The sequence below is a fragment of the Bombus pyrosoma genome, linkage group LG10 (assembly GCF_014825855.1).
Source record: "Bombus pyrosoma isolate SC7728 linkage group LG10, ASM1482585v1, whole genome shotgun sequence".
Classification (NCBI taxonomy): Eukaryota; Metazoa; Arthropoda; class Insecta; order Hymenoptera; family Apidae; genus Bombus; species Bombus pyrosoma.
The window spans coordinates 11839801-11857663 of NC_057779.1; the positions used below are offsets into that span (position 1 = coordinate 11839801).

The window sequence follows — 17863 nt, forward strand, 5'->3', positions numbered from 1 at the left end:
TGTTGGGGTTATCTAGACAATTCGATGCACGTTATACTCCTCATTTAATTCTTTATACAGAGCGCATCACCTGGTTTGCGCTATGTCAACGCTGTTCCCTGGCAAATCCAATGCATTTACAGTATTCGAATTTTCAAGGCCAAATAATCTAATTCAACGTATCTCCGCTCCTGTTGGGGTTATCTAGACAATTCGATGCGCGTTATACTCCTCATTTAATTCTTTACACAGAGCGCATCACCTGGTTTGCGCTATGTCAACGCTGTTCCCTGGCAAATCCAATGCATTTACAGTATTCGAATTTTCAAGGCCAAATTAATCTAATTTAACGTATCTCCGCTGTTATTCGGGTTATGTAGACAATTCGAAGCGCGTTATACTCGACATTTGCTGTTTAAAGGCCGGTGCAACCGTTGCATCTGTCAGCCACTTTATACACTTAATTCGCTGTTCGGCCGCAAAAGCGCAGCGTATAATAAATGCGATGGCAACGTAAGACTAACAATCTGATCTCTGCATGGACGAAAGACCACCGTTATTTAACGAGTCCCTACTTTCTTCCTGATGCCGCAAACTCTACTGAGCTGTTTCGTGCGACTTTTAATACGTCTTCCGTGTTACATTACAGCAATGGATACGTCTACCTTCGTCGATTCATATACAATCTATCGTCAATTTAAACGTCAAAACTTCGTAAATCTGCGTATAGACTAAGCAAAATGGTCCTTTGGAGATTCGTTCGCTTTTCATTCATTTGGGAGAAAATCATGGAAAAGGAAGAAACAATGCCCTCATTGATTCACAATAATTCGGAACAACAGACTATGTACAATTGTAAAACAGTTCGTTAGATCAATGCTTTTTTTTATTATTCGAACAAATATAGAAAACAAGCAAATCAATTAAAAGGAAGTTCTTTAACCTACCTTGCTTATTGCCAAAATATCTTCACGTGTATCCAGACCAATTTAAATTTAACCAAAGTATATAGATATTTACTAGCTTTCTGTGAAACTGATAGATTACAAATTATAAATAAGTTGCGCGTATTAAAATGCATATTTTACTATGTGATATATGCAGAGTATCTAATAACTGGTACAAACAACCAGCAGGTGATTCTACTTGAAAAACCAACTTGAAAAGAAAGAAGAAAATTTATTCTTTTAAGGTTTCGTTTTTGAGGAAATCAAGTTGGAAATTTTGAGGCAAACGTGCTCTCGAACGAGTCTCAATTCAGTAGATTTCGCCGTAGACTGTCTTTATTCACATCAGTAAACATTCCTAATAATAGTTAATAATTTTGGACGATCTGAATAACGAAAACATAGAATAGAAAAAAGTGCTTACTCTACAGGAATTTCATTAACTCAAAAATTTTTTAAAATGACGGCCATGATTTAAATTAATAAAATAATAATAAAAAAAAACTTGAAGATGGTATCCCGCTGGGGGTAGCCATCCACATGTTACCTAGTAATTAACTTAGAAAAATTTACCAAATGTCCAGCTCCTAATCGATCGGTCTCCATTCTACTTATTTTAAATTTGTCAGTCTCCGTTTAGCTGTGCCATTTAAAATTGACTAAGCGAACAATTCCGAATCTGTCTTCGTTCATTAAGTAGCAGCTTTTGTAAAAACGCTGATCTGCTCTACGTGACGCCTACTCGATATCTATGGGTTACGTTGCTTCCATGTTGTTTAGAGGTTCTTGTAAGATCGTAAGAGGGATGATGGCTTGTAATGGAGTTTCAGTGAAGAATATACTGGCCAACTATACGTGCTGCACATAACAGCGAGAGAAATCTGTATTCCACATGGTGTACGTGATACGCCTTCTTATAAGTTTCCCAACGAAAATCCTCTGGCTATCGTATCCAAGTTGCAAAGTTTCTTTTTCACTCAACGAAATTGAGTTACGCTAATCGCTCGAGAAATTTCTATGCAAACAGATTAACAAGAAAAATAATTTCTTCGGTCACGTCGTTGTATCACATAACAGAAGCATACTAATTTTATAACGATCGAATTCGCTAATTCTGTAGACCCGTTCGTGCAACTTCAAATATGATAAAGCGATATGACTTAACAAAATTTAACTAAAGTAATACATTCACTTACGTTAATTCGTGGTAATCGATGAATTTGTTTTTCCATCCAGTGTACTACACTCCTCGATATCGTAATATTCAAAAATGAGTACAGGTGCATCTTAAAGGGAGGAAATCTATTGAAGAAATGTGAAAAGATCATAAAGCGTAAATTAATAATAAGAAACACGAATGAGTCTGTAGGTGTGTCAATGTTATACGAACCTCTTTTTAGGAAACGCGTAACTCATTGCTGACTTTCACTGTATATCAAGTTAAAGGACGATATATCTCAATTCCTGTTATAATTCAAAAAAGACTATTATCATAAAATTAACAGTGAAACACAATTTCGCGTCGTTCTAATCCATTTGTTCCTTGTTTACCGACAGATTTACATTAATAAAGGAGCATTTAGTCGAATTTAACCAATTGGCAATGGCAAATGCAGAAGGTTCTGACAACATGCTGAATCGAGTAATGCCAAAGGATAATATCGGATTGGCTGCCCTGCTTAGGACCAAGGAGGCTGCCTGGGACAATGGTGAGTGATCTTACGAGCCTAAATATACTGCCGATAATGAATACATGGATCAAACATTATTATGATTAATGCATACATTATCGTCCCTAAGTATAATATTTGGACACTTCCGAATTATTGTTGCAAATATTTGAAATTTATCATGAAACTGTAATTTAATTTCAGTACATATTGCTGAAAAGCTAATGTTACAGTAGCTAATATTAATATAAATAGAAAAAAATAGCTAATTTTAATTAGTCAGAATAAAAAAGGTGAGTGATATACGTGTCGAGTGTGTATGTGTTACATGTACATGCAATACATTACTCCTTGCAACAAACAGAATGTTCCAATGGTTGTGACCCAAACATAATATTTTTACTCTTCATGTTCATCTTATTTCCATTTCGTAGAACTACTCTTTAAATTTCTATCAGTCTTCGTTTGAACACCCTGTGTACGTATATTTTGAGACACGGTTTGCCACTTTCACCACACTCGCTGCTGGATCATAAAATCATATCGATTTAGTATCAGCGATTTTGCTCTGTCAAGGAAATTTCACTGATGAAATTTTAAAATTTAAAATTGCAATGTAATTTTGAAAATTCCCGCTACAGTCAGGAGAACTGTTTTCGCTAAAACGTTGTCTTTCAAATATTCCCACCCTCGATAATATTCGAAACCCTCGCGTGCTCTCATGAATATTCCTACGTATCAAACATGCATCCCTTAGGTGCAAAGAAGCTCTATTATTTCTATTATTCAGGAGATTTTGTTTAAGTATTCGCATTATCCCCGTAGCGGGACAAATTTTGCTTTAGGAGCAAAAGTATTGTTTGATTTACAGGTCTCAGCTGCAAACTAAATATTACTATGAACGAGAAATATAATCATGTATATTTCCCACGTAATTAAACATATTAGCTTCGTACGACCGAACTTGTAAACCTGTGACTGCCATCGATATAATTACAAGATCGTAACAAGCGGACCAATACAAGGTGTTCGAATTGCAAAAGCAGTGAACAAAACATACCGGCAGATAGTATTCGATATCGGAGCAATTTCTTAATTAATTGCGAGTCTTAGTCATGCTAGCATAAATCGAGGAGCGCGCTTCGTATCACCTGAAGAAGATGAAGTGGCACAAGTTCGTAGACTACATATACGCGAGCAGCCTTATAATTCATGACGTAGAGATGCCAGAATGCCAATCCTATCTCGGGTAGCCATCTAGCAAACGTCCCCTTACATGTCACACGATCCACATTTTTTACGAGCGTATTAACTCACGAGTAGAGGCTATCTCAAAATATAACTACTTGCGCGTGTTATGTGTCCAGCTAGTAGCTAGGGAGACACCTCACCTATGCTCCCCTGTCCCCATCGGTATAGAGCGGTGTAAAAATGTGGAAAAAGGGCATCTCTTATCCGCAACTTTAATTTTGTTGAATTTCAAATATATCGTAGAGGGGAGAGCTCTGAATAACATGCAGCTTATCCGAGGCGTGGGACGATCGCGGTTGAAAAGTTACGAGAAAAAGAAAATTGTACAGGTCGTATTGCATTTACTGGAATGTAAGTGGCTAAAAATGAAATTGCATATGCATTTGAATGGGATTGCGATCCTAATATGTCGTGTTAAGGTATGGCTAGGTTCGGCTAAGTTAGGTTGATGCCGAGAGGCAGATTCCTTGAATTCGGCCTGAGGTGGTGGTTTCCATGAGGTGGAGCCCATCTCGCTGGTGGTTTCGGTCTTTAAATAAGAAAACTACAGTGGGTTAGACCTAACCTACTTGTATCGGAGTGAACGTAACGTAACAAGTACAATTTTCTTTTTCTCATAACTTTTGAACCGTGATCGTCCCAAGCCTCGGACAAAGAGCATGTTACTTAAGATTGCCTCCTTTACAAGATATCCGAAAGTCAATAAAGTTAGATCTGAATCCCCCTTTTTCATCCAATTCATGGAAATCTTGTTGAGCTATGTATGAATAATTACAATCAGAGGGGAAAATAGGTGTGCAGGTAGTGGAAATAGATATCAATGAAACTATGTTAAATATACGAATTAATTTCAATTGTTTAGTAAATGATCTATGTAGTAATATGTATAAGTATAAACAACTACAACTTACACAACTACTGTATAGATACTTCTAGATTCTAGACGCTAAGTATGATTGAAGAGAATACCGAATTAGTAATCTGGTCAAATAAAAGCATATTTCAAACTTATGTAGGAAATGCAGTTACTTTTAACAAATTTCTAAAAAGCTTTCGAAATTTTTGTACGTTCTTTCTAACTCGAATAAGTAACAAGTGACAAAAATTGTCGAGTCGGCAATTTTGATTTTCAAATAGCTTTCAAATAGCTTAATATCGATTGATGAATCGATATACGTTATAGATATCGATAATTTTTTAATTTTTATCGTCTGTCTTTTTATCCACTTATCGACTGGACATGTATTATTTCAAAGTGCGCCATCATGCAGCACACGCAGGAACTAGTAGACTGTTACTTCATAACCTATCAACTTATGCGAATGTGTCAATTGCAGTTACAAATTTAGTGCAAGTTCGGATTAAAAAGAAATAAATTTATACACTATAAAAAATATTAGACACAAATGTCTGGTTATACTGGACAAGAAAATTATTGGGGACAATCTCCTCAAAGCCATTATAACTTTGATTCCTCTGGCTTTGATCAACCTAACCAACAATTCGAATTTCAAACATATAATGATCAACAAGCTGGTGATTATTCATACGCGCAAAAAGGTTATCCTGTTCTCGATCCTGTTCAAAGTACATTTGCTAGTGGTACGTACCGTAAAAATAGTTTTAAAACAGATTTCAATTAAGATGATCTTAGAAAAATCAATATTTTAGGATCAACTGGATTTGTAGACGAAGAAGAAGAACCACCTCTGTTAGAAGAATTGGGCATCGATCCTGATAGAATATTACAAAAAACATTAGCTGTATTAAATCCATTTCATAGAAAAGCACAAATAGACGATGCGAATTATTTACTTCAGGATTCAGATTTAGCTGGACCAGTAGCATTTTGTTTAATGCTCGCCGCGTTTCTCCTATTAGCTGGTTCAAAAGCACATTTTGGTTATGTTTATGGTTTAGCTGTAACATCGTGCATTTTGATGTATATCTTGCAATCGTTAATGAGCAGTTCTGGTAATATTACATTGTCTTCTGTGGCATCTGTGTTAGGTTATTGCTTATTACCTGTAGTAGTCCTTGCTGGTTTGAGTGTTTTTACAACTTTGAGAGGCCCGATCGGCTTATTTCTTGCCATGTTTGCAGTTGCTTGGTCAACTTTATCCGCATCTAGGCTCCTTACAACTATGTCAGGAGAAGAAAATCAACGGCTTCTTATTGCATATCCTTGTGGTCTCCTTTATGGTGTTTTTACATTGATGATAATATTTTAGCAAAATTTGTATACTTTTGCTACCTTCTTATATAAAGCTACTCATGATTAAATATTTAATGCAATATATAACATAATGATATATTTGTGTGCTGCATCACATAAATATACAATCACATTTATACAATATTATCAATTACAAATAAAGATCAATACATTGCTGAACATGCATTGTTACTTAAAGCATCTCATCTTGAAAATGTATCAATGTGACATTTTATATATTGTAATAATGTAATTTACATATATGTACAATACATTTTCTGAATATATTACCGTAAGTTATTCAATTATTTTATAAGTTTTAAATAAATTGTACAATAACCAACTATTGTTCTCATCTTTCATATCAGTGTGATATTGGATCGTGTATAGATTATTCTATCATTTCTACCACTTTAGTGTAATTTATAAAATCACACAAGTAAATAAATTTGAATCAGATGGATCAAATATCATATATTTACAAAGAATGACATGTGCATAAAAATAAAACTTATATATATAACTTATACATAGTTATTATGGTCTAATATTTTATTGTAACTCATCAAATTTCTACAACACACATGTGTATATAATTTTAATGTCTTCCTTCTGCATTAATTATTAATAATTGTTCGATTTAAATGATATTTTCATATACAAGAAGAAAGAAGAATTGCGTTAATAGAATTAACTAGCAGTTACCCTAAACTTGTAGTTAGAACATAGTGATATAAACTAAGTTGCATTTCAAGATATATAGTTACTTCTTGCAAAATACTAATGTAATGAAATAAATATCGTATTTAGTGAAAAACGATTACCAAAAGATTATCTCAACAATAAATTCAAGTTTATTATTTCTTTGAAAAGTCATTATCATTCCTTTGTATTATAAATATTTCTCTTGCTATTTTCCTCTTACTATTCACCCCTTGCATAATTATGAATTTCATTAGATGGGATAAGATTTATTAGATTGATTAATCGGTCAGTAGTAATATTCCCTTTTTGGTATCCCTTATCGAAATAAATTATTATCCAAGATTAATTTATTCGACAATCATCATAAAATTCGAACCTGTCCTAATAAGTACACCACATTATAAATTTACTATAATATTATTTAGTTCAATTAATTGATTTATTCGATTTACATTATCCCAGAATAATTAATATCTACAACGGTTCTACGTATACGTATTAAAATCTATGGAATTAATTATTATTATATTTTACAAATATTTGCTATTTACTATTTAATATATGATTTTAATATCCATAATTCATCAGCTGTTTCTTAATCAAACCATTTGAATAAACCATTTACGAATATTCGGCGAGACATTAAATTATGTTCACTAAAAGTAAAGCAATACTATTTGGTATTTTTTCAGGCCTTCCATCTGATCCAGCACAAGTTCAACAACCGATTTTAGTTTGCACAGCCCACATTCATTGGGATCCAGAATTTTGCGATGTTAAATTAATACAGACAATGATGCTCAGTAATGAATTACGTTCCATTTTGGACCAAGCTGGCCAGTCTTTCAGACCTGGTCACAAGCCTGATTCTTCCAATGTTCAACTGTTACTTTGTGGTGACTTCAATTCTCTACCTGACTCTGGTAAACTATACTATCATTTTATATCTTATACGTTAGCTTTACATACAATTTTACACGATACTTTATTTTCTAAAATGCTCTTAATTGTCCGAAAAGGTCGATTTCTTGCACTTTTTGGAGAGACAATATTTGAACATGTCGAAAAAGATGAAAGATTATTTTTTTCACGTGTCTTTTGAAACAACGTGCATTACGATTGGTTGGTTTCTCAGGATAATACTTTAGATATAATAGAGATAGAATACATTGTCGAGATTTAAAAGATTTCTTTCTCAACCAGAAAAAGGTATCACTGAAACACCAAATGAGGTGTGTGATGTTCACAGTAAAGGTTTTCTATCTGATAGAACTATTCACAAATAATTCACTAACTTTAGAGAAGAAAACTTCAATTAACAACGTCTTGAAACTCTTAAAAGGCTACCGTGAGTTTAGTCAATTTTCGTAAAGTTTGCTAAAGTAAGATTAAATTATAAGATTAAAGTTTTAATAGACTGTATGTATAATACATATATTTCTTGAACTTTCGTCTTCGTTGACGACTCTACTGAGCCCTTGGCTCAGAACACAGTACCGAGAGAAGCCTAAATTATGGCATTCTCGAGTGCCTGTTACTTTGATATAATAATTTTTATAAGAAAAGAGCGAGCGATCATATTTCGCGTTCCCTGACATTATTTTCCATCGACGATCAATCAAAAATGTTGTTTAAATAACATCAAAGCATATCGTATTGTATAAACAACCAAGTACATTAAAATGTATGGCTTCCTTATTTGCTTAAAAATCAGAACAGGTTAACGCAATATGTAAAGTATCTTAGATTGTAGAGTATCATTTAAAATTGTAAAATGTAAATGTAAATGTAAAAGAGTCAAAGCTTAGTCGCCACTCGACAAGTGACTAATACCGATACGAGTCGAACACTTTAAACCTGATTGTAAAAGACATTACAATCCGACATCGTGGCTTAACCCACGAGTATCTCCGAACATTTATATTATCAGTGAAATCAGTTGTTGGAAATAAAATACATATTATAACCTGTTAAGCGCAGTGTTATACCAACTCAACCACCTTTATTATCCCAACAGAAATAAGGGGATCGATCTGTTCGCGGCGTCGATTATTATAATCGTAACAGGAATTGTACGACTTCCGTTGACGCGCTTCCTCGCGATCGCGCCTCTCCGCGACTGATCGACTTTACAATATTTATAAATTGAACCGTAATACTTAGATGTCTTTATATCATTTATTTGAGAATATTAGTAGAAAATATTTTAATATAAAGGCTGTTTGAAATAAACATTTTTTTTAATATAGTATTTAATAAAATAGGAGTAGCAATCTTACTTTGTTCTTTAAAAATAACTTTAAGTCCAATCTTAATCTAGAGAAGGTGCATGTTCGTAATAATTAAATTATAGAAAACATAATCTAATTCTAAAATCTCGTCTATATTTAGATTTTTAATATTTAATTTCTATTTTATTAATTTTTAATATCACTTGCCATGTTAATGGATATTTCATCCAACGATTCATGTCGTATAACAAAATATAGGATATACATATAATAAGATTTTATTTCTGAAAGAATTACTTTTAAATATTTTATTTTTATTTATTATTTATATTTTATTAAATAATATTTTTATTACATAATCTGATATTTTTGTCTTTTATATTTATTTAAATATTTTTTTTTAGGTGTAATTGAATTTCTTACTTCGGGACGAGTAGCGGCTGATCACCGTGACTTTAAAGACTTAGCTTATAAATCATGCTTACAGAAGATCTCTGGTTGCGATAAACCTAATGAATTCACTCATTCTTTTAAACTTGCATCTGCATATAGTGAAGATATCATGCCCTATACTAATTATACGTAAGTTTTACTTATACGTTATGTTAATACCTTGTTTTTATTTCATATAGAATGGAAGATAAAATCCTAGCTCTCCCCTTTCTTACAGATTCGAATTCAAAGGTATAATAGATTACATTTTCTACTCGAAACAAAGTATGGTACCATTAGGACTTTTAGGTCCTCTAAGTGCAGATTGGTTTAAAGAACATAAAGTAGTTGGTTGCCCACATCCACACGTTCCATCTGGTAAGACAATAAAGAAACGAAATTTCTATGATGCTTCATAAAGCTTAATGAAATCTTTCTACAAAATATAATCGACATTTATATATTAAATATAAATTAACTGTTTTTTTCAGATCATTTTCCTTTATTAGTAGAGCTTGAAATGACACCAACAGTAGGAACAAGCAATGGATTGATCTCACGCAGGTAGCAACCGCTGCGATCTAGGCCCAAGTAAATATAAGGGAATAATAAAAGATAATAAGAAAGAAATCCCCATCACATTTTCTCTTACTTCTGGCTCTAGCAATATCACTCGCAGTCGACAGTTACTTCAATAATGAATGTTACAAATACTCCATATTACCGCACATTCAACACAAGTTATTAGATACTGATGAATAATTCTAATGACCAGGTGAAGGGAGGTGTGTTGTAATGCGTTTAGCCCATGTATAGTGTATTGCATTTTTAAGAACTAACTTTCCCATATTAAGAGTATTTTAACCTTTACTACCATCGTAATATGTAGATACCTATTTTCCTACAAAAAGATATTCCGATCAAGCCTCTGTGATATTCACATTAACAATTGGAACAACTCACATATTTATTAACAAATTAGTATCTACTAGAAAATCCCTAATCTCTTCCTAAATGTCATTACAACATTCTCCAAGCCAACTTTTTGATAAGAATGCTGCCATCCAATGAGAAATTGTATTTTTAAAGAAAACAAAAACAAAAAATATGAAAACATACACACTATACTGGGCTGTGCGAAGTGATTGGAGTTAACTTAACGATTTCAATGCAAGTACAAATCTGTTCTTATTGGCCACGTATATTGAGAATGATAATGTTATATAAGTAAATAGATAATATTGTAGCGAGTGTATTTGTAAGTATAATAATGTAATGATGTTCATCATTCACAGTATCCTGAAAATCAGTTGACATTCATTCATTAGACGTTCAGTTCCAGTTATTATAAATAACGAATACTAATTTACTACTTGTTAATTCAGTTGCATATAATCTAAATTGTATAGCAAACACTTATTTTTTCTAATCTTACTTTGTATTATATATATTTCTTCTTTAAATTTTCAGGGTTTGTAAGTATTGTTATATTAAATACAATGATTTTTTGAGTCAGTAATAGCGATCTTATTAAGCGTTTATAATTTTTATCTAACATAATTCAACACAAAAATAAAGATTGGAACAAATTTCTATCCATCTATTTCTCATACAACATCTGTTCCTGTAAGGAAAATGTATGCAATTTCATTTATCATCGACGTAATATTTTATTGTATCATAATACATTTTATTATGCTGCACAAAAAATGTTATAATATCTTTGTAAATGTTTTATAAATATTTTAGTAGGCCTCAAATAATAATAGAAGATTACAATTGAAACATTTTCATATTTTAATGTTACGTAGTATCATCATAACAGATATAGAAATTTATTATTTTTAATTAATTATTGATTATTGATATAAATAAATAAATAATATTGATATAATATACATAATAGGTTCCAAAACGTTGATATTTTTCTGATAATGCTTTTAATTTTTTCATTAAAAATAAGCTACTTTTATTTTTTATGTAATTGAATATAAAACGTGTATACGAAGAGCAGTAATTCAAAGTAAGATCTTTGACTTCAGCAATTGTAAAGGTTGCTTAGATGTACCTAAATACCTGTTAGCATTTATAATGACTAGTGTTCCTACACATTTTATAAACAAAACGGCACTACCGATATACTGTATAGTTTTCATAATGAAAACTATCAAATGGGCTTGTCTTCTATTCACATTTGACAAAAGCAACAACTGAATTATACAAGTAGTAAACGATTAGTTTAACAAAGACATGTGTGTAGTAAATGTTGTATAAAGTAGGTAATTACAATATAGTTTTAATTAATGAAGATAGAAGTGGCAATCCCTATTTGTATATGCATTCACAAATAAACACATGATAATTGAACATACATACAAAATATGCTAGGATAATTATTCATAATTTTGAGCCAATTTCTCTTTATTTTATTTAAAAAATTTTGCATCCAATTTTAAAACTTACCATGATATGAATGAAGTAAATGATATCTGATGTTAATACTTTTTCAAATTCAATTGACGCAATTTTCTTGGTAATATCAATATTAAATGCTTTTGACTTCCGCATATCTTTCTTTCTAATGTATTATTAGTATCGTAAATTTTATTATTTGCTACATAGTATAAAATTTCTTATAACAAAATAAAATTTGTCAGAATAATCATTACTCTTCAAGTAATATCAAATATTAAATCATAATTGAATATTTTTAATTCGAAAAATATCTGTATCTTTTATGTGAATCGGAATCGATATTAAAGAAGACCTTATAATAGCTGTTATTTTCAAAAAATAAATTTTTCTTACAAGCATAATATTCAAAACATTTTATTTCAAATAATTATTTTGTCATTCTGACATTCAATAGATTCAGATACGTAGATATCTTTTTAAATTTCTGTTCATAATTTGCAAGACATATTTCAATAATAAAATATATATTTCTTATAGCAATTATATTTTGTTGGAGAAATATTACAACAAGGCAGAGCAACTAATAATTTATTTAAAGCATTAATTAAACATATACATAATGTCCTTTGTTTTAATAATGATGAAAGCATTAGATAACAACATGTGTTTTCATGCATTTTGGCTGACACAAATGCCATATGCCATAGTATTCAAAATAGCTTTGTTAAATAGAAGCTCGGAAGGATTAATGATCAATATCACATTCTTGCTTAGAGTTTATGTATGTACTTTGAAGTACTATGGTTCTCAGAATGTATAAAAATATGAATTTAGGTAATAAATAAAAAAAGAAGAATGTCAAAAAATTGAACACGAATTATTAATTGGCTGCCATATAACAACTACAAAATTGTATCATTAATAAAAAATTTATGTAATTCAAGTTAATATTTAACTTTGTTATACTGTGTAATAAATCGGGAACCGCAGTTCTTCAATATAGTAATAATACTTTTGCTAATGTGCTTTCATATAAACTATAATACAAAGAAGATTGTAAAAAGCATCGACAATTTCATATAATTTCTTGTTTTAAGAATATATACATAGTATCCCTTGTTATAAAATAAAGATAGCAGCACTCTTACAAAAATCTTAAATATGTCTTAAACAGTTCGATGAATTCTTATAAAAATTTAGTGGTCCATTTTCATTTGTATAATTGATATTCATATATGAAATTTATAAATGTTACCTTAATGCTATTACACAAAATTTATATAATGACATATTTTGTACATCAAAAGATCATCAACATTTTGTAAACAATTTGAAAACATTGGAAAAATACCATATCCGTGCTTGACAAATTCTAATCACTGATATGGCATACATATTTGTGTGTATATAAAAGAAATCAACTGTTTACAATTTAATTAGATGTAACAGTATTAACAATTGATATATGTGATAAAAGAACTATATAAGACGTTTATAATGAAGGCAGTTAACAAACATTCTAGAATTTACATTATTTTGTTTAACAACATTCTTGTTTAGCAATATTTCATTTTAATACATATGAAACAATACTTCTTCTACTATATTAAAACAAAAAGTCTAGTCAATTAGCGCTGTATTAAAATTAGATTGTTACACATTTTTTAATGAATTCTTCTTTATATATCAATATTTGTAGAATTGATTATAAATAAATGAATTATTTAAAAGATGAGATGATTACATACGTATGACAATAAATGGAGTACTTAGATAGAATTAAAGAATCATTTAGATAAACATTTACTTTTAATGAACAGAAATCATACATTAATGAAATACATTAATTCATTTCAATCCGCTTTGTGTGTAAAGATATGAGTTTGTGAAATTTTGTTCCAATTAATATTAAATTTTTTCACGTTTAATGAATTAATGCTGCAGGAGGGATATATCAATATCAAAAGATGTATTTTTAAGATAAAAAGATATAATTATAAAACTTATTCTGGTATTAGTAAACAAGCAGTTAATTACTTTATATACATATACATATATTTTAATACAACTTTACATACACTTTACATTCCATATTCATAAAGATATAAATGATCAAGTAATGATTTTATTGTGAAATATTATATTTTTGAATATAATATTTAATACCTTAATTAGTACTTATATTAGAACAAAATTTCACTAGAAATCATAGATTATTTCTTTGTGAAGCCCACTAAATTTTATAACAAAAACAAAAATGTACTAAATTGTTATAAATGTGTAGAATTAACTGGAATGACGCTGAATAATAAAATGATATAAAATATTGACAATATGAGAATTCATCGAACTGATATAATATGATTTCAATTATGAATTTAAAAATGTTTCTTGCATATAATTTGCATATTTACAATTTTATCTTATTAAATTCATAAATGAGTTTAAAAATAGTTATGGAATTTTTTAAATATGTTAATTTTCAATCTTCTGAGCTCCTCCATACAATATGTAGAAGATTCAACATTAGTTTTAATTAACTAGTAATAGGTAAACATTTTTATGTGATTAAAAATATATTAGTTGTCAGTCTTGTATGATGTGAACACAATGTTTTGTTTGAAATGTTTGGTACATCTTTAACAGTTTGATCAAACGTATGTAGTCAATGCCTTTACCTTTCTGTACTCTGTAATTTTGGGCATACTACGTAATATAAGTATATATACATAAATACAAAATGACACTATACGCGCAATGTTAATAGAATAATATTGCTTTTAAATTAAGTCCAACGATATAACAAAACATATAGATTTGAAATTACCACACTGTAATAGTGTTTAATAATAATAATTTATCAGAATGTAGTATATAATATACTTATTTATTAATATATACGTACATATATATAACATAATATTTAAAAATATATTTGCATTTAGCAGTTATATGGTACAATATAACAAACGACACCAAAAGAACCATTTTTAATACAAGACATTTTATAATAATTATTTATTCATAAAAATATTACTTTTTTTAGTTTGTCGCACGTGATACTAGAATTCTTACTAATATCTTAATATTGAACAAATATTTTATAATTGTCTGGATTGAAAAAAATATGGCTTATTAAAATCAATATACTACAATTATAATTTGCAGTATATAGCCATTTTTATATATTATATTTCTGCAAACGATCTTATATTAAGTAGAAATAATACAATAATAGAACTAATGCAAAATACGACATAATTTTTTTAACATAATCCCAAAGATAATTTGATATAAATTATTCTATAATTTCATTTCGTATTGCCTCGTGTATGTGATTTATTTGCTTGAACAAAGTGCAATGTTAATTATATTCTATATAATATTGCGTGATAGTGTCGATTTTTGACTTCCATAAATAAGAATAGAATTATATTAGAGTACAATAAGACAAGCACAGCACATTTCAGTCTGTACTTTTATAAGAACACGATAACAAATTATAAACATTGGAACATAATTCTTGCGTCCATCATAAGAATAATTACATTTCAGTGTTAATATTGTAAATTCAATCAGATTTCGTGTACGCTTTTGGAAATTTTTTACCTGCTATATTGGAAATGTTGGAATCAAGACTTATTTTATTAGAGTCTTTGTTTTGTCTCTAAAGGTAAAAAATGTTAATTTAAGCAAATAATTTAATCACTGAAAGAATAAAATTCTTTAAAAACGTATGATCTAATTATTATAATATATAGTTACACAAAATTTTTTAAATATCAATTTTTTAATCAATGAATTTTTAATGATTAAATATCTTCTAAAAATATATTTTTAAAGCGATGTCATTTTTACTTAAAATATGTCATGTACGATATACTGCATAATCATAAATTTGTAAATTCTATTCACAATTTTATATAAGAATGTCTCATCATAATAATTCTTCATATAAACATACTATAAATTTATTGCCAACTATAATTATAATTTTAATTTTTTCACTTAATTAGTTAATGATGATTCCTCATTACTATATACCTATATAAATACTCAAAGATCTATTGAAAGTACAAATATGTAGCAACACGATCCTGATTGAATAATGGAAGAAAAGAGTTGTAAAGACATACTAGAGGAGAGAATGTGTCTAGTAGAATATATAAAAGTTTGAATGCTCTGTCAGTTTGCACTTAAATATCTTTTTATTTAAATACCTATCTTAAAATAATATGTAATTTACTTTTTATTGAAAATGCAATGATTGTATATGGGCTGCGTTTGAGTCATGATTGAATGTAACAGTTTATTAACTAACATAAAATAAATTAAAAATATTCAGAAAGTAAAATAATTACATGCTTATTACTATATGGAATAAAATTATATATGAACTTTTTTGTTCTATATAAAATTTGTCAAAATTATATGGAAAAAAACACTATTGAATTATATCAAAATATGATACTTTTAAAGTTGTATTTAGAATATATTTAATGTTAAAAGTTGTATGGTAAAAGAATGCATATTATAGTAAATTAATAGTACATATATCATAGATTTATGTTTATTTTTATACAATATAATTTTTATGATAATCATAGCTAACATTAAAGTCAGTCACTTGTCAAGGATAAATTATATTACTTATACATATACATATATAACATCAGTTTTGTTTTATACTGTTACTATTAGTTTCATTTTAACTAAACAATGTAACTAATTGGTTAAAAGTAAATATAATCAAAAAGTAAACTTTAGTAGCTGATATTTCATACAAAAAAATATCGGCTATTTTAATTATTTTATGTTTATTTTTACAATTCTAAATTGAATATTATAAGTGGTCACAAACCAAGTTCCTTGCATATGATTTCGAATAGTAAAAATCTACAATAATCTTCAGTAACTTATTATCATCTTTTAGATGCATTTGTTAAATAAAATAAATATACACTTCGTAGTAAATATGCATTCGTAATCGGAGTGTAATTTAAATAGATGACCAAACTTTGGTATCATATTTTCCTTTTTCTGATAAACGTTCAAATCAAGTAATCGCAAGTAATGATATTATTTCTGCTCTTGAATAGATTAACATGTATTATAGTAAATCGATCTCTGTTTAAATATTTTACAAACGTAATAATCACTCTGGTGAAGTCCAACTCTATGAAATAAATTTTCAATCTCACATTTATACCACTTCTCCGTATTTTTAGGAAGAGCAGAATACAATATCAAACTTTGATCGCCTATTTTTAGTGCATCGTGTATATTTAAATAATATACTTAAAAATAAATAATTAAACTTAAAGAGTAAAGAACTACAAATTAAGAAATTTAAACTATATCAGATTTTTACTTTTATATAGAGAAAATTATTATTATAGAGGATTCCAAAGTTAAACATACTTTTGTCAATAAAATAAATTAAAATTACTTCAAAATTGAAAATACGCGTACGTATCTTCCATGTATTCGCTAATAATATAATAAAAAATATTCCCTATTTAATATATCAATGGTTGGATTTACATATAACATATATAAATACTTCCATAAATACTTTACAAGTCATTGCTTAATATTTGGGGATAAATTTTTACTTTACTCAGGAATAAGGTTATATTATATTTATATAAACAAGTCTTCCTTTTATATGGGCATCTATGTCTATGTATCAATACAATGAAATCTCGATGAAAAGCTTGATGCTTACGGCTCGGGTGAATAAATTAATTGATTACTAATAACACGCAGTACAGCGTCATAGTGCAACCAATGTAATTGAGTAACCCAAGACGTCGAAGTAATGCGGTTCACCCGCTGTTAACCACTGTTAGGGCAGTAGTTAAAGTTTACAGTTTTCGATGACCGTAACAAGCAATTAGGGATGCATTGAAGGTTACAACTTGTAACTTACAAGGAACCAAGTTCTCTCTTTGCGCCATATCTAACAAGATTTGCCTCCTTGTAAAGGAGAGTGGATATGAGTCATATCTAAGTTAT

General features: G+C 29.2%; 2 protein-coding genes across 3 annotated transcripts; both read left to right on the plus strand.

The window, feature by feature from the left end:
* Nucleotides 1–2483: 2483 nt before the first annotated feature.
* Nucleotides 2484–11190, plus strand: LOC122571580 (CCR4-NOT transcription complex subunit 6-like; the record flags this gene model as incomplete). The annotated part of the gene is given in 5 exon segments (XM_043735512.1): nucleotides 2484–2635; nucleotides 7460–7690; nucleotides 9403–9580; nucleotides 9669–9808; nucleotides 9922–11190. Coding segments are annotated over 5 exon segments (778 nt in total), but the record flags the coding sequence as incomplete, so codon positions are not given.
* On the plus strand, nucleotides 5135–6595 carry LOC122571581 (protein YIPF7). Of its 2 annotated transcripts, XM_043735514.1 has the most exons (3): nucleotides 5135–5449; nucleotides 5519–5821; nucleotides 5951–6595. In XM_043735514.1, exons 1-3 carry the CDS (start codon nucleotides 5254–5256, stop codon nucleotides 6076–6078), a joined length of 627 nt encoding a protein of 208 aa, XP_043591449.1. In that variant the 5' UTR covers nucleotides 5135–5253; the 3' UTR covers nucleotides 6079–6595. The 2 variants fall into 2 exon arrangements, with proteins under 2 accessions (XP_043591449.1, XP_043591448.1); XM_043735513.1 differs by having other exon boundaries at nucleotides 5519–6595.
* Nucleotides 11191–17863: the final 6673 nt, after the last annotated feature.